We start from the raw sequence: 18,649 nt of genomic DNA, 5'->3' as shown, positions 1-18,649 counted from the left end.
ATCCCAGAGAAAGCTCAATTTAAATTTCGCCTTTGTTATCAGTTCGGAAGTTTAAAAAGAAAATAAACTTTACATACTGCTACATACTCAGTAATTTCACAAATCAGGTGTGGGTCTCAGCTATAATAATAGCTTGTATTGTTCTTTTTAGAAAAACACTGCTTTAGAAATAATTTTGTTGGCCAGGATTCGTTGCGATCTGAAATATTCCCTGAAATTAACAAATAAAAAATGTACAGTAGTTATATTTTGTGTATAGCAAGCAATATATACCCTTATTAGGTACAATTATGACTATTATGATTCATAAAGTCTTAAGCACTGGGGCATTTTTGGAAAACCAGAATCCTTATTAACCAAGACGGAACAGAGACCAAATACTCCCTATACGCATCTCGTGTGAACGTCGCAGAATATGTGAAAGTGTTAGCGAAGGGGGGCGACGGTGCTGGGTGGGTGGGGGTTGTGACACTTTCCCAGATACGGTTTGGGTACCTAGTTGATCACCAGCGCTCCCGCTTTCCCGGTTCCAGACGGCGGAGCGGGAGAGCGAGCGCGCCCGCACAGCATGTCCACTCTTCCCAAACTCGCGGCTCTGCGCCCCCCTTGCCTCCAAGGCGCTTCGGCTTTTCAAACACCCAGCATCGCCGCGGGAAAGCCGCTGTAGGCAACCGGCGAGTTTCCCTTCCCATAAACTGTCAGCCCGATTTCAGCGGCTGACAGACAAGTTTAAACGAATGGGCGAATTAACGCGCAGGATACGAATGCCTCATTTGAGGAGCAGCTCGCCTGCAGTTTCGCCGACTCGACAACTCCGGCAATAACCCTCTTTTCTCTTGTTGGGCACTTTTGTTCTCCTCCTTCCAGACATGAAATACGGCACAGATGGGAATAAGTAATACGACAGAAGGCATGCCCTCTTGGATCTTAATTTTCGAGGTTGTGGTCATTTCTCACAGAAGAAAAGCAGAATTCAGAAAATGCTTGGAAAAGCGGAGCTTCTCTGACGTGAGATGCTGGGACTTGAAAGCGGGTAGCACAAAACTAAGACTAATCGTCAGAGTGTCACAGCACTGAAAACTTCATTTTTACATAAATATTGTATGACACTCCGAATTAAAATAATAAGAAGCTCTTTGGGGGAAAATCTTCTTGTCTTTTAACACAACCCCAACACCCAGTGCCACAAATTCGTCGGGTTGTGTGGTCAGTCAGCGACAGGTATGAGGAAGTCCTTCGTGTGGGAACTTGCCAAAGTGCTTTTGTGCTGCGGTGTAGTCGACTCGCAGGTAAGAAAGGTTGGAGCCGATCTGAATTCTTCTCCTGTTCGTGTTTTAGACAACCCGCAGTTTGTCTGTGTCTAACGCATGTTCGCTTGAACAATGAGTGATGATTGTTGCGAACAGTTTCCAAGTTTCATCATTTAGCTCTCCCTGATTTGCTGTTTTCTGGTAAATATAATCGACTCTTGTTCGCTCTGCCCGTAGTCAGCGCACAGTAGTTTCATAGCTCGGCCGCAGTGTGTTTAACATCTTGGTAAATATTTGCCATTCTTTCAATTTCTTGACATTTATGAAGTGACCTTAAGATGAAGGTCTATACACCCATTTGAAGAAATTTTCAGATACGTTCAGCAGAATCATGTATTCATGGTCTTTTATCCCTGGAGTTGACGATTATAACACTTTTTTATTTAACAAAACAAAGGAAACTAGCGCTGCTATAATATTAACAATAACAATAACAATAATAATAAATTCAGGTGGATAGTAATATCAATAAATTCATTGTAATAATAATAATAGTTTAAGCCAGAAGGATATAGTTCTGTTTATAATAATATTAATTAGGTATTTACAAAGAATAAAATACTAATTAAAATATTACTGTGGAATTTAATATTGTAGTTCAATATCGTAATAACACTGCTTTATTACTACAAAAATCATAGGAAAATTTTCCTTTCCTTTACTTTCTGTTGGTTTCATATAACTCCGCCAGGAAAAGGTATACCTCTTAATGACTCTGGGGCAGAGGAGTACTATTGACAAACTGTTTTGTTAACTACTGAAAAGGCACATCCCAGAACTTAACAGTACCGACAGGTCAGTTCATAAAAATGCTGTTTCAAACCAAATCCAACTGTCCAGCAGGCAAATAATAACAGTCCACTTGCTTTCAAAGTGTGTGTTGTGTTCTAAGTGTATTATCATAAAAGGAAAACAACTAAATATCTTGAAGGATCCATGATTTAAAACTGTATCAAAGATTCAATCAAAAACCTGCAGCACAATGCAAAAGAAACAATTTAACTGGAGGACTAATATAATTAAACATCTGTTACTTTCAGGTAGTTACTCAATGGTAGTTTTATTTATATTTAGGTGCAACATTTTTTTTTAATTTAACAGGCCTGTTATTTTACATTGTAGTTATGAATCCAGCACTGCAGAAATCTGTGTAGTTTTTATGTTTTGCTTTTTTGCAAATAATAGTTTTATAATATATAATTATTACCCTATCCTATAATATATCCATCTAAGATTGGAATCTGTTTCAGAAGGTTCAGCTTTTTCTCATTCTAAGCTAAATCGATTCAATCTGAGGTATACAGTACATTGAGCTCTTTTGGAACCATCAGCAGAATTGCAGTGCTTCACATTGTGTTTTCTTTCCTAGATTGATATTTTTTGTTTGTGTGTATTGGGCAAATGCCATTCAATGTGTCTAACCTACACGTCCAGCAAATAAAGAGAAGAAACTGTATTTGTATATCGTATATCAGTATATCACACGGGACCAACACACAGAGAACAGAACGGTCTCGGCCCAAGCTGTCCCAGAACTGTCCATTGCCATGATCCTCGATGTTGACCCCCTTTCTCTTTGAACCGCTCTTTGCAGTTCTGTAAGGAACACAGCAGCTAAAGGGCAGGTAAAGAGTGGAATGTAATGGAACAGGAAAAGCTGTAGCTCATTTTAAACTCCACACCTGATTGCTGCAGAGTGTAGTGTGAAATTATTAAAGGCTGTGAGAGCTACAGCAAATCATGACAATACTGTAGATATTCTGCCAAGAAGGCTGATTTCATTACGGACCAAGAATTCAGCAAGGACTGGGCCGCTCTGTCGCAGGAGTTGACATTGTGGGACTGCTTCCTGCTGGAAGTGGTACTACAGTAACTCACAATGTCTGGGATCCTTCCCTCTGAAACGCAGAATCTCGACCTTGCTTTCAGAATGATGAAAGGATGTTTTCTCAAAGGATCTTACATTGGTGACATTGAACTGAGGTCCTATTTATGCTAGGTTTCTCTCTAATTTCTCTATCTCTCTAACTCTAATTTCAATATCTAGGACAGTACAGTAAGATAAAGATGTGAATGCTGTTGCATTATTCTATTTCCATTCAAGACTTTCTCCTTTTCAGGCTGTTGCAAGGTTGTTGTGTGGCATTGCTCTGAGATAGCTCAGGTGGGTAGCTAGGTCAGCGTGCGTAGTCTGCAAAGGAACAAGTAATAGGTTTATTCTATGCTGAAAAGAGAAGAGAGAAAACACAACGTTTCGGCTGTGAAGCCTTCTTCAGGTGTGAGAAAGACAGGGCAGACAGCAAAGATTAAACAGCACAGAAGAGCAACAGCTGGGAGAGGGGAGGAGGCAGGAGGGGCAGAGAGGCCACTCAGGAAGTCCAAAGTGAAGAGGGGTGAAGAAAGGTGTGAAGTCAAAACCTGCACGAGAATAGAGAAGATTACACAAAAATAAGTCGGTCATTGAGAGAAGAGGGATGGTGTGTACCTAGTTTCAGGATAAGTTTCGCTTCTGTTGTTTTTCTGCTATGGGAGTTGAAAAACCCTTCTTGGAGGACTTTGCTCTTCTGTGCTATTTAATCTTTGCTGTCTGCCCTGTCTTTCTCACACCTGAAGAAGGCTTCACAGCCGAAACGTTGTGTTTTCTCTCTTCTCTTTTCAGCATGGTATAAACCTATGATTCCATTGCTCTGAGATGTCTCTGTCCTTCAGCGTGCAAGTGCAGAAAAAGGGCTTTGCCACCTTTGGTTGTAATTTGACAAGCTAACGGTCAATGAAACTACATTGTCTACTGCCTGAAATTCTGTACGCCTGTAGTGGAAGTGCAGCGGTGTGTTCAACCGCTAATAACATGTGAAGTCAATAAAGCCAAGCATGTTAATACGCTCAAATCCCAAGAGTCCTCCATGGGCAGATTCTGAATTTTGAGTGAAAATGGTCAGAATCCCAAGACAGAAATCTCAGCGTTTAACTTTGCCATTGCAATGTGTCAATGACCATGGAACACGGCAGGTGGCATCACAAAAACCTTCTTTTAGAGCTTTTATATAAAGAACTCTAGTGAAAAATTTGTACCTGCAATGTACAACCTGTTTCTTTCCTTTTAAAATGTTATTAAAAAGATTTTCTGTTAAGAACAGATTTATTCTTTATATTCATTTTTTTCATGTATATATCTTTTTTTATTCACAGTAAATGGCTGCATTACTAGTTCTGCCTGGTTACCTTTTTAGACATACATATAATATTTAATACTGAATAGGTAACAAAAACAAAAAAGTGTTCAGGAGAATACAAAACAGTACAGTATGTTTTCGTCCAGGAAAATGTACTTCACTGTGGAAAAAGAACGTTTTATACTAGTATATGACTCACAAGCATGTACCTTCATAAGGTATTATTTTATACAGAAGTGCATTATCAAAATAATATATTGAAATTTCTAATCATTACCCATCCACATTGTACAGATGACATACAGTAAATGACATGTCAACATAAAAACACAAATGTCTTAAAACAAAGGTAGCTTATTCAAATTAATTGTTTCCAATTTCATATTTGTGGATCATGTTGTTTATTCTTGCATATAATACATGGCACCTGTCTATATTAAGTGCAATATGACAAGTGTTAATGAAAAGATGTTTATAGAATTCAAAATCTTTTAAATATGCTCTGCAGCCTCTGTAGTGTTTGCGAAACCTAATTCGGTATCATCTCCAAACTTGACTGCTTTATTCACTATGTCAGAATACAGATCACAGAACTCAGGATGAGCAGTGGTCCTAATATTGATCGCTGTGGTACTCCACTAATGATATCACCCTACTTTGAGTATTGATTATCTGTAGTCTGTAATTTCTGTCATTTGTAACTCAAGCAATTTTCCACTTCTTAATCTAAATACATGGATGACCTTGAATTCCTGCCACCCATATTTTCAGAGTGGTTCTTTTATGAGTAACATTATTAAAAGCCTTCTAAAATCTAGATATACCGTATCATATGCTTGGCTGGTGAGCATTACTACTGTTGCTGTTGATGAAAACGTTAACAAATGAGTTAAACAAGTTATTTTCTAAATCTCTTGATCCATGCTGAAACAAGGCTGAAAGGTCTATAATCACTAGACCTGGTTTTGTCACCTTTATGAATTAGGTTGCAACAGAGGGGTCACAGCCAGTTTCTAGATTGCTGAAGTTGTGCAATTCATGGTTGTGCCATTATTTATCGTTGACATTTTATCTGTTTCTCAGCATGATAGTACCAGTGAAGAAACTGTAAGGTTCAACCTCGCCTACTTTATACTTGAATGCTTTAGTCAAGTGTTTCAGCACAGGTCTCAGTCCTTGATTTAAACTGTAGACATTTGAAAGCAGCTAATGCATTCAATTAATCAATTTCAAAATGCTAATTGCTATTGTATTTGGTTAATAATGCCTTACTTGGCTTTTAAACTGTTAGAGTCTAATTGCCTTGATTGGAGATTAACATTAGCAGGCCAGTAATGTTCATTACTGCAGTGAGACAACAGAAGGACCCGCACCTTTCCGGTGAACTAAACCCCATGATGGAAAAACAAATTCACAGTCTTTGTGCAACACATGAAAAAGCACAGACACTTATGTTTTACTTTCCTTTCCTCCCTTCTGATATCTTTGCATATATATGAAGGATATTTTTAATGCATTAGAAGAGCAGATCTCTTGCTGCACACAGTGCCTTCCTCTCCTGCACAAATGAAGCTCAAGGGTTTACACGTTTTTACACTCCTTAAAAACCTAGAGAAAAGCAATTTTGATGATTAATTCCCAATACAATAGTGTTTAATTAATTAATTTATTCATTCATTCACACATACAATAAGTACTATAACAAAGATATCAAGCATCTTTAGTCTATTTTTCCTTTTCCTTCCTGGAAGACACATCAGACCCAGCCAGTTCTACGTGTGGTTGTCACCCTGGAGCTGAGGGACAGTTGCTCTGGCCACTCACAAGGACAAGGGAGCGGTCACTCAGGAGCAAAACAAGGATGGGAGCCTCATGTAGAGGAAGGATATTTTATATGTCACACTGGAGGTTGTTTGTATATATACTTAGATTCACAGTTTAGATCTGGGTTTAGACTTAAAAATAGAGGAGTCTCAAATTCACTGTGCAAACACTTCCAATGGTGTCATAAAAGAGGACACATTGTTGAGAGAGGTTGTAATAGAAGTCAGTACTGATCAGCTGCCACCACTGTGCTATACTCTACTGTAAACTGTGACTTGCACTTCAGGGAGGAAAATAATTCTTCACTTTGCTAGTTTATAACAGGATGGTTAAATGCCCATACAGTCGTTTGCATTTAAATTCTTCAAGAGCTATCAACAGCATAAACAAACCAGGCACACCGAAGTGTGAAAAAGGGTTAATCGGTAGATGAATTATTCAGTGACAACAGCATAGATGCAGGTATTGATAGAACACTGTTTTACAAATCATGTAAGCGCACTGTAACAGGAGGCAGGGAAGGGAGTAGGGACACTGTGCAGGACTCAGGAGAGAGAGAGAGGACACCAATTCACATCACAAGGCTAAAACGTAATCCTGGAATCGAGCAAGAAGGTCTGATAACGGCTGAGACAGCAGGAGAGCAACATTCCCACAAAACCGTCAACGAGAGGGCAAGCAAGGAGCGAGACCGGTCAGACACCGCGCACTGGGGAGCTCCGGGAGAATCCGCCATAGTGAGCGGGGAAGTGGAATAGTGCCGGGAGTGAACGGTGACACTGTAGGTCCGTGACGTGCGGCGTGACGTGAGCGCTTGTGCGAATTCGAGAAGGGTCAGAGTGCGTGGCACGCACCACGGCGAGCATGCGCAGAAGGGTGTTGAGGTCGGGCTCGTTCGCTTTAGTGTCCACTAGGGTATTGCACAGAGGAAGAGATTCTTTGTACGGAAGAATGCTGCCATCCGTCAGTATTCATTGCGCTTTACATATTTGAACGGTCATTTCAATGGTTTGAGCACAAGCCCAAACTTAGAATCCCAAAACTGTGAGTTAAAATAAAAAAAAAATAACACTGGAAAACAGCATTGATACTAACACTTGATGTAGTTAGCAGGTAACATGATGAGAAAAAAATTAAACATTGAAAAGTTTATAAGCTAAAGGACTTTTGAGTCATCCAGTTGTTTTGGGTGATATTTATTCTCATAGGATTGTTGTGAGGAGCTGGGATGCAGGAAATACACAACTACAGGGGCCAATCATATACATCAAGTAACATAAACTAGACGCTTTGGGATTATTGGAGGAAACCGGTGTTCTAACAGAAGGCTCATGAACTTGAAAAAACGCGCAGTCTCCATGCAGACAGACTCCTGAGAATCTCCATTAGCTAAAGTCAGTTGTTCATTACCTCCACAGATTGGCTCAGATGGTGGCATCACAACAGAGGAGCAGATATACCTTCTTATTGATGCCAAGTTACAGTGTGACCTGAATATTTCAGCCCAAGAATCTACAGGTAGGTGAAGAGTCCCTTGCAATTATCAGCCACCCCTGGCTTACACAGATATTCATTTAAAAATGTTGTGTGGAGTCCCTTGGCTGTTATAACAGTGTACAGTCTCTCTTGTGTGGCTGTTTATGTTGAGGTAAATATGGAGTTGTAAGTTGTAAATTGTAAACACATCACTAGGATAATGAACTGGTGTAACAGGTCTCATCCTGGAGACTAGAATGTGGAGGTGTGCTCACTCTCCAGCCCTCAAAAGCATGCCAACCCCCTGCAGGAAGGGACTGGCATTTTGGTGTAGTCAGGCTGACCACTCCTCAGCAAAGTGTCAAGACTCATCCATACTGATCCGTCGTGCTAGGATATCCCAAGTATCAATGGATCTCGCATATCAGGGGAGCTGGAGACTGTCCAGGCCAGCAACACTGGACACGGGGATGGCTACAGCCCTGGGAAATCAGTCCATCATCAGGGCCTCAGACACAACCATGCACACATTCACACTTTTATATCACTTAAGAATATATCTAATTGTGTCTTCTTCATTTATTTATTACTAAGCAAATGCAATTTTCTCAGACTAGTTCACAGAGCTTTGTTTTCTGAGAAGAACCATTTGTCCTTTGTGATTTTCTGAGAATGTTGTCCTATGTACATCCAGTTAAAAAATAACTGGTAGGTTTAACACATTGTTTTACAAAGAATGGTCAACTTTTGTCTTCTGTCTGCAATATCATTTAATGTAGCTTTTAATCTGCTTGATAATTGAACATTTATATTTATTAATATTTATTTATATATGTTATTTCAATTTATATTTGAAATATATTTAAATCAATATATTTTTCAACAGATGTTTTTATTATACATAAAGCATTGGGTCAAGATTGTTATATAGTATTTATCAATTCACCACAAAATGTCTGTATTCTATGAAGTTTTACATCTCCATTTTGCCTTCAGAAGTACTCATGACAGTTGCAAACATTTCTTGCTGTTTTTATTTATTTAACATTACATATCCTTTTAACTAATATAAAGACTGACACAACAAATCTTGTTTTTTTCTATTTTAAATATTAAGTCAGATATACAGTACGGGATGTATAACAATCTGTACATTTAAACCACAGGAAGAGTATGAAATCAAAACTTTATCAAAAATTAAATAATGTGATCAAACTAACAATAACTAAATTGACAGTGCTGAGTTAGAGAGGCTGAAGGAGAAAATTTGAAAGATTTTCAGAAATGAGGTTTATACAAGCAAATCCATTATAATCCCACTCAAGCTGTAGCTTCAGAGTGTAGCTTCAGAGCTGTAGCTTCTGAAGGTCACTTCAGAGTGCTGACTTCCAATTAATGTGTTTAAACAACCTAATTTTTTTCACATTACATTGAAACATTTAGCTAATTTAATTAAGAACACCAGCTAAATCAGCCCAATGGAATGAAAATCAAATAGCGATAATAGATAATACAAATTCATAGAAATGCCACAGTTTAACATATTGTTTTAGTCGTAGCCCAGTCCCTGGTCTGTACAAGGAAACACATACTGTACAACCCATAGACATGGACAGTATATGAAAAGCTGAATACAATTCACTGTATATTGCAGATTCATAGGAAGGGCTCTTTCATCTGAATATTCTGTACTACTGGGTGGAGACACCACACTTGTAGCAAGTTGCCAGATAATGAGCCATCACTGTGGAGGAGTGGTTGGGACTGGGGATTTGTAATTGTAGCTTCAAGTCCCATGGGTCACAGCTGGTGTACCCTCAAGCAAGGCACTTCATTTTAAATGCCAAGCTGCATGAAGGAGTACAAATGTAAGTTGTTTTGGATAAAAGCGTAAAAAAAAAATTATAAATCATAACAGCACCAGCTTCAACTATTGACAGTGACAAGAAAATTGCTTCAGTCTCTGGGCCCCCGAAAACCCCAGTCAGTACATAATTGTCTAAAGTGCATTGATTAAGCATATCTCCAGTCATTCCTACTGAAGGACCTAAAAATATTTATGTCGATTATTCCAAATTCATGACATTGAAAGGCTGATCATCAGAATGATATTCTCAAGAGAAGGTGAAAGAATTCACCTTAATTTCTACTGGAAGTGTTAATGGCTCTCAGAGGAAGTAGCATTATACAATACAGCTCAATACCTGTAAGAGTATAACGGTGACCATATTCCTTGGAGAGTCTTTACCAATATTGTGTCCTTTTCTGTCATTTGCAAGGATCGAGCTTGCATGTTGATACTAATACTGCATGGATGAACAGTAAGAAAGACTAAGTAACTTAATTAGACATATGAAGCCCAGTCTGCACTGTAAGTGTCTAAGTGTTTACATTATGGTCTCACAGCACTTACAATGGACAGGCAGGAAAATAGTTTTCTTCCTGAATAATGTTCAAGTAGTTACTGTAAGAAGTACACAAGTCTGGACTAGTGGAAGGAGGGTTGTTGTCCAGCAAAAACATCATCTGTTGCTTTCTGATTTCTCAATATTAATCATTTTAATCATCTTTAAGATACCATTAAACTTCTGAATCAATTCAAAGTTAACTTCTTTTGTGGACCACCTGCGCATAGTGTCCAAGGAGAAATTGCTACAAAACACTGAGGAATAGTCACAGCATCTCATGGAACCTGGTCAGTGTGTCCCAACAGACCCACCCGATTTAAGTCTGGTCAGTGAGACACATACATTGATTTATTTAGCCAGTAATGAGAAATGACAATTCTGCAATAATCATTATTCCACAATCTAAAAAAGAAAAAAATATTAATGGAAATACATTAGCATTAAAGAGACTCAACTTTTGACTTGCAAACATTTGTCACAATGAATATCTATCATACAGTATTAGCAGCTGCTCAGAATGGTTAAGTGAATGATCAATGAGAAAGTAGAGTGGCACAGGTAATCAATTCATTGCTTTTTTGCAAAAGCTCGGCATCCTTCTCCGCAGTCCTGATTTGTGGACCTTCCCAGAAAGTATTTTTTTAGTTCTCAATCAGGAAATTGTTTAACAATGTAAAACAGGTTTTAGTTTTCAAGTAGGAAGCACACTTGCATATTTACTAGTTAAACTAGAAACCTCAATTTCGAATGATCAAATAAATACTAGCAAAATAATTAATGGGCTCAATCCTAAGTGTTAAGAGAACAATTTAGCACTTTCACTCACATGAAAAGTTTTTTAGAGAAACTGTGGGACATGTTTTGTTGACTTTGAAAGGTTTTGTTATCACTCTTCAATTGCAGTTTAATATAATGAAGAAAGGTGCATCTTATCTTGCATGAACCATACTGGTGTATCATAAATGAGAGCAGTTTGAAATAAAATGATAAAATGCAAGCAAGGCAGGGAAAGGTTAAGGAGATGTGTGCGCATGCATTCAACAAAATCTAGGGAAGAATAATGTCATCTCCAGATTGACCTATGATGCTAGAGAGATGCCCTTTAGCCACCAGTAGAATAAAAAGTCCCCACAATACGTTTCTGGTGTGTGACCAAAGCCCCACTCTCTGTGTCCAGATGACCTGTGCCCTCCTGACTGGGATGGTCTAATCTGCTGGCCCAGAGGTTATCCAGGCACAGTGACCAAGGTCCCCTGCCCAACCTACATCTATGACTTCAACCACAACGGTACTACAGAGTTACAGTATTTGTTATGGATTCACCTTGTGGTTCTCACAGAGTCAGAGCCCTTGTTGACGTGTTGACAGAGTGCTTGTGCTTTCAGGGCATGCTTACAGGAAATGTGATTATAATGGCTCATGGGAATTCGTGGAAAGCTTGAACCGTACCTGGACAAACTATTCGGACTGCTTAAGATTTCTGCAGCCTGACCAGGAAGGGGGAAAGGTGAGCTATTTATTACCTCTGTGTGAGCAGCCGACTCTCTGGGCACTCTGCAGTGTTGATGCTGTGTGTGTACTTTTCCTTCCAGAGGGAATTCTTCGAGCGGCTCTATGTCATGTATACTGTCGGATACGCAGTGTCTTTCAGCTCCCTCCTCCTTGCCATTTTTATCATCGGCTACTTCAGGTAAGACAATAAATCTTCTGTGAATTCATCCAATTTCAGGAGTACAAGAGGTTAAAATGGGAGACTTCGTTGCAGGAGCACCACGAGGGCAACTAACAGAGTGTGAACACGAGAGCCCCAGAAGAGCATTTTGTCAGCCTTGTCCATCCCACAGCACATTTACACAACTCTAAAAACGTTGAGGGGACACACACAACATTAAAATGACAAACACGACGGATTTCTGTGTTTAATCTGGGTTTGCCTCGAAGGCTCAGCAGTTGTAAAACACTGTCATAAGAAAGACGCTCCACAGCCAAAATATTGATTTTTTTCATCTTTTTTTTTACTTTTTAGCATTGAAATAGCCCCTGCTTGTTCATTGACATACAGTAAATCTAAGATCTGATTTTGACATAAATTGTCTACTGCTCTGAATATATTACTGATTTTTCTAAACAGAACTCTCCATCTTTAACTGGTGACTCGTTCCGGATTTTAAACATTGTTCGCACAAAAGAACACAAAACATGCAGGTTTCTCAGAAGAAAAAATCTTTCCATCCACTCCAGTTTAATGAATCATCTGCATCATTTAGAATGATATTTATGAATTAAAATTTCTATAGATTTACCATTATACTTAGAACCACAGTCCAATATCAAATGTTACAAACTCCTGAATAAATCTTTCTCTGTATAAAATAGTTACTCAATGGTGATTAAACTTATTATAAAGCAAAAACCTTTTATGAAACCAAGCATCACCAACAAGCACCAGAAATGACTGTGGATTACTGGCTCTGGAAACATTGGCGCTGGTGTGTGTGTGTGCGTTTGCGTGTCTGTGTTTGTGTGTCTGCCCTGACCAGGGTGTACCCTGCCTTGCGCCTGTTGTTTGCTGGAATAGGCTCTGGCTCCCCAGCAGCCCTGAACCTTGAAGAAAATGGATGGACGGAGGCAGAATTAAGCTTTAATTTAACCTTGAATTTGTGCAGGACTGAAATATTAGCAGTTAAGTTCATTTTCAAACCTTGGAGCACAACAATACCTGCAATATGTCATTCATTTTATTATTGAATCGCAGAGGTAGAACTTCAGGTTTTAGAATTCATAGTATCCAAATAGTGCAGCTTTCATTGACAAGATAAATATCTCATACACCCTCTTTAAGAGATCTAGCAGGAGGAGAGGAAAAGTGACATTAGAAAAGTGCATACTCGTCTCTGCAATAATTAAGTACTGAAATAGCTGTCTAGAGAACAAGAGTCCATTAGGAGGAAAAAAGTGAAATGAAACAGCATAAACTCTCAAGTAGAATTGGATAAGAGAGAAATCTAACATTCACCTTGAAATCACATTTAAAATATGTTGTTGCTCTGCTTGTGTCTCTCCATTAACATCCTCAGCCACATTTTCATCACATTCATATATTTACCTTAGTCTCAAAGATAAAATCTTATTGATTAAAAGCCTTTGTGCAATAGCTGTAGGCATTTCTTGATGCAAAAACCTGTAGGCACTTGTTTAATGAGGACAATTTGAACAATTTTGCAATAACATACAGAAAGTTGATTATTACATTGAAAGTACAAGCTGTGGCATTATTATCAACTATTTTTCTAAAACTTTTCTTCAACTAATTGAATCCCATATATCTAAAGAAAATCAATAGCAATTGTATTCAGTGATTCACTAGTGTCACAGACCAACAATTACACTGAGAGCTTGTTCATCTACAGTGCTTGTATCTATCTGGTACTTTTTTCAGGAATATTCATACCTCATGATTTTTGCAGGCTTTATACTTCTTAAATTATATGAAATGGATGGATTAGAAAACTGAAATAACAGTTCTGTTTCTCTATTTCATATATCTCAGGGTCCGGATAATTACTAACTGCAGGAGTAGTTGGACTGTTGGTTGCATTTGCTTAAGAACAGTCTGTCCACCACTGGCAGACAGTCTGCTTATTTACTGCTTTAAAGTGAATCAGTTATGAAGCCCTGTGAAATGGAAATTAGAGGAACATTCAGTTCTAACACCAGATAAAACATTTTTGTCATAGTCTGGATAGAACATGGCTCTAAATTTTAAACATAATTTTCATTGAGTTAGCCAGCTGTTTTCAGAATGTATTGATCAGCAATCTGAAGGTTCGTTATTTGGTTGCCCCTGTTTACTGTGAGACACTCCGTGCCAGTCTCCCAGACTCCCAGAATGAGTCCACTAACCTTTGCACCCAGATGTTTAATCAAGAAACCTTTACATAAGCTGGGAGTCCCAATGGGGTCAGTTCTGTTTCCACTGCAGATCCATTCTAAAGAAACTGATTGACTGAAGAAACCAGTTCATTTCTTTTGAATAGGTAATTGTGTAGCCTACACAACCCTGAATGAATTTCACACGCACTGGTCTCAGATAATAGGTAAAAAGAGGCTAACTTCCATTAAATTATGAATTTCAAAGGCTTACAAATGGAAAGTGTGAGATGAGAGAGGAGATGAGAGGAGAAAAGCACCCTATTATCATGCAACCTGACAAAAATATATTTCAAAGATTAAAGTCAGCCACAATAATCAGGTTTAAATTAATGTCACAAGGAACTGTTTGCCAACCTGCTAAAGATTAATTTAATTCTTCAAGTCTGAGTTTCCACTTGATTTTAACCTGTCTTAACATTAAGATTGAATTTTAAAAGTCCTTTTTTGCCTATGCCATGTACACAACCAGAAGAAAAAGCCAAGATTGAGACAGTTGCTGTGGAAGGGATGGTAATAGTTGCACTGGTGGTGTGAGCTACACAGGTCACACTTTTGCACTGGTGGTGTGAGCTACACAAATCACACTTTTGCACCGGTGGTGTGAGCTACACAGGTCACACTTTTGCACTGGTGGTGTGAGCTACACAAATCACACTTTTGCACCGGTGGTGTGAGCTACACAGGTCACACTTTTGCACTGGTGGTGTGAGCTACACAAATCACACTTTTGCCCCGGTGGTGTGAGCTACACAGGTCACACTTTTGCACTGGTGGTGTGAGCTACACAGGTCACAGTTTTGCACTGGTGGTGTGAGCTACACAGGTCACAGTTTTGCACTGGTGGTGAGAGCTACACAGGTCACACTTTTGCACTGGTGGTGAGAGCTACACAGGTCACAGTTTCTGAGTCGCTGTTCTGCTTTCGCAGGAGGTTGCACTGCACCAGGAACTACATCCACATGCACCTGTTCGCATCCTTCATGCTGCGTGCCGTCAGCATCTTTGTGAAAGACAAGGTCGTCCATACCAACGTAGTTCGGGAAGAGTTTGACTCCATGATCATGGACAACTTCAAAAGCATTTCAGTGGCTCCAGTGCTGGATAAGACTCAGTATGTAAGTACCTGAGCAATTTGAGTTTTTTGTTGTTTTCTGTATTGAATTTGAAAAAAGATCAAATAACTTGCTTTAAAAACACCTCAACCTCACCTCTTTGAAGATAGGTAATGAAATTAATTAATCAACTTTGATGTTGGTCTCTGTGATTTCTAGCTTAAGGTTTTGGATTAAAACCTTTTATTGGGAAAATAATCTTTAAAGCAAATTATAAGAAGTTTCATCTTCTGCCTAGTATTTCTCAATATGTTTATTAATGTTGGCTTTAACTGCCACCGGTGTGTTCTTACACTGTGTGTTTTGCACAATGTGCTTTTTCTTTAATTGGCAGAAATCAGAAATGAGAGATGCAGGAGAATAAAATAAAATTGTGGGGGAGTTTGTGCTCCTGGGGATGACGCCTCACAGAGACAAGACTGAGTACACAGCAGCTAGAAATTTTTTGAGGCACAGATGTTATTTGTTGTGGAATATTGGATAGCTGTTCGGAGTTTGATAGCTCACAAATTTAGTCCTTGATGTGAAATATCCTTGAAGATGGAAATCAGCCTGACATTGCTGCTGAACTTCATTGCTTTCACACACTTTGTATAATAACTGAAATCTTATCGGTGATGAAGAGCAAAATGTCCTCACGAGCTGCCACAGCGATTTCAAAAGTGAAAGAGGTGATGAGGTAAACAATTTTTCAAAAACCAATGAACCAAGAACACTCCTGTTCTTAAGAACCTGAAGGAGCTGGGTTAGAGCTGAAATAAATATAGAGTTTGAACACATCAAGATTTGTTCTAAAGAGATACTGAAACCTTCCCTCAGGACGTAAGATAATGTGCTGGCAGCTACTTTCGAGAACACAAAAAGAAACGTATCACCATTAGTCTCCGTCTCTCAGCAGCACCAGAATTATGCGTTTTGGCATTCAGCTGCCCTGTCCTACAGTACGTCTTGTACTGCCATATGTACTTTGTACATTTTCCCTTGGAATAGCCAGTGATACAGCAGCTGTATTCTGTCTTTCTTTTAAAGGAGTTCTTGTGACAAACTAATTAAGATTCCTTTCAGCTTTGTCCTGTTGTTTGTACTGTATGCCCTATATATACAGTATAGTGCATTCTTAGATTTTTTTCCCCAGAAAGAAACAAAATAGTATGAAACGCATGAGGTCTCCTCAAACAGTTTTGTCCTTGCCTGTCATCTCCAGAGCAACCTTTCTCCTCCTCGATTCATTCGCCATCTTCAAAGGTTCCGAAAACTGCAGCTTCTAACGTGCTCTTAGCAGACCTCCATATTGCCTGATGTTTGCCATGAAGATATTATGCAGTAAAATACATCATTCAAATAGTCAATGAATGATGGGGATTTGTCCGAATTTACGTTCTGCTTTTCACTTAGGATTTCTATATTCTACGTTTGCTCATCTCACGAAATGTACAAAGTCTTTGATTGCAGTTTCAATTGGCATACCATATGTAATTAGTACACTACCCATGCCCTAAGCCATTCCTTGTCTTTCACTGCCCTTAAGCATTTCGGGTATGTGGTGTCAGGTACATTACATCATACTCATGTGATGAGGGATTGCCCTTGATGGACGGAGTCTTTTATGGATTCAAGCTGCAGAAGTTATGATTTCCAAAGACTAGAAAATGCTTCTTCTTTTCAAGCCATTATGCCTTTTTAAATGCCACAGAATGACATTGAGAAAAAAGCTTTCACACGGATTTTTTTCAGATGCAGGTTTGCCAGCATTGTTAATTCTGTTAATAAAACATTATACTGTATGTAGTTTTAACCACTTGAGATCCAAACATGCTCTCTCCATTGGATCAAACAGTTTTAGTGTTATATAGTTGTTTCATATATACAGTGCCATGTCCCACAGGCTTAGATGTTTCATATATGTGTATGCGAGCAGCATTTCTTTGAAGGTAAGAATAAACATAGAAACATTTACCATAAAAATGAAATAGCTCTCCTAGTCTATTAGTCAGAATAACTGTAACATTATTTTAGAATCACTAAACATTGCTCTTGATAATTTACAGTAAATTATAGTATTAAATAAATGTTACACATACACTTGAGAACACACCTCAGCAATATATTACACATATCTGATTTCAATACATACATTAACTCCTAATAAATCTTCTCTGTGGTAAAACATAGTATACATCAGCACATCAAAACATGCAGTAGGCAGATTGACTAAATGTCACTGATGTCTTTTGGGGTGTGTAGCCAAATGTATTTTATTACAATTTTATTTATAATTATATCCCCTTATAATTTACCACATATACCTAAATTATAAGGGGATGTACATTTGTAAGGCATTGGACGGTATGTAAATGTTTTTCATAACTTCCCATAATTAGATTTGCAATTAAATCCAGAGTATCTCAGAAAAAAACAGAAGCAATAAATACACTCCTGAAATCCTAGAATGAGTCTAAATATCAAAATCATGTTGCGGGACTGCAGAAAACAACAGAATCCTTATCACTCACGCATATACAGTATAATGGTGTTCCTGCTGTGCTTCAAGATTCTCTATAAATTGTTGAATTATTTCAATTCTCCTCGATTGATTTTTTTTAAAATCTGCCTGAACACTGTTTTTCCAAACTAGCATCATAAGTAAAACCCTTGAAAGCTATTTATAACCCACAAGTACTCTTCAGGTCTTTCACACTCTCATTAGGAGATGTGGCCTTTCTGTTATCTGTCCATTCTGGCCAGGAGCCTCCTAATGTGCCCCAGTCACAGCTCATGGACACAGGAAACAGGCAGACAACTGCGCTGTCCGAGTGGCTTCGTGCCTGGTGTTATTGTTTAACATCAAGGAACCCGCCGCTGTAAAAACAAGCCAATAAAATATCTAAAAATAATACAGTTTCTCTAATGATCAGCCCTTAATGACTTATTACTCTTCCCTGGATGTAGGCTTGTTTGGTAAATATTTTTCTTGCTTTTGTGTGTGAGAGAGAAAGTGTTGCTGAGGGAGACCAGATGTTAAGACTGAAAAACCGCTCTCCATCGTGGTGCTCAACTTGCTCTCCAAATGAATTGAGATTTTCTCACTTTAGAGACAAACAAGTCGATGTGACACTTTTTCATAAGGACTGCGGATTTCACCTTGTGAGTAAACTGACATTGAAGTGTAAACAACACAGGAGTCACCCTGTGACCCAGTAGCAAGCTGACAAAAACATCCCAGGAGTAGCCACTGCCTGGTGCTACTCCTTAGGAATAAGATTCCATGTAGTAAATCCTTCTGGTGCTACAGTACACACTGAATGGCAGCTTAATATCTCAGAGAATTAGAGAAATAAGTATTTTGATTGCTCTGACCATCATTTTATTTTGCAGTCTGTGTAGACTTTTACTGTGCTGAATTCTCTGTGTTT

General features: G+C 38.6%; 1 protein-coding gene across 1 annotated transcript in view; it reads left to right on the top strand.

The window, feature by feature from the left end:
• The first annotated feature begins 478 nt into the window (after positions 1-478).
• pth2ra (parathyroid hormone 2 receptor a) overlaps positions 479-18,649 on the top strand; it is a 38,498-nt gene continuing 20,327 nt past the window's right edge. Inside the window, exons 1-6 of the mRNA XM_088930333.1 lie at positions 479-1,289; positions 7,726-7,825; positions 11,369-11,479; positions 11,577-11,698; positions 11,784-11,881; positions 15,053-15,239. Of these exons, the coding sequence (XP_088786459.1) occupies positions 1,224-1,289; positions 7,726-7,825; positions 11,369-11,479; positions 11,577-11,698; positions 11,784-11,881; positions 15,053-15,239 (684 nt within the window). The 5' untranslated portion in view covers positions 479-1,223. The remainder of the gene's footprint in view (positions 1,290-7,725; positions 7,826-11,368; positions 11,480-11,576; positions 11,699-11,783; positions 11,882-15,052; positions 15,240-18,649) is intronic.

The sequence above is a fragment of the Atractosteus spatula genome, chromosome 13 (assembly GCF_055471065.1).
Source record: "Atractosteus spatula isolate fAtrSpa1 chromosome 13, fAtrSpa1.hap1, whole genome shotgun sequence".
Taxonomy (NCBI): domain Eukaryota; kingdom Metazoa; phylum Chordata; class Actinopteri; order Semionotiformes; family Lepisosteidae; genus Atractosteus; species Atractosteus spatula.
The sequence above is the reverse complement of the archived record's forward strand: the minus strand, read 5'-3'. Positions and strand labels throughout refer to the sequence as shown.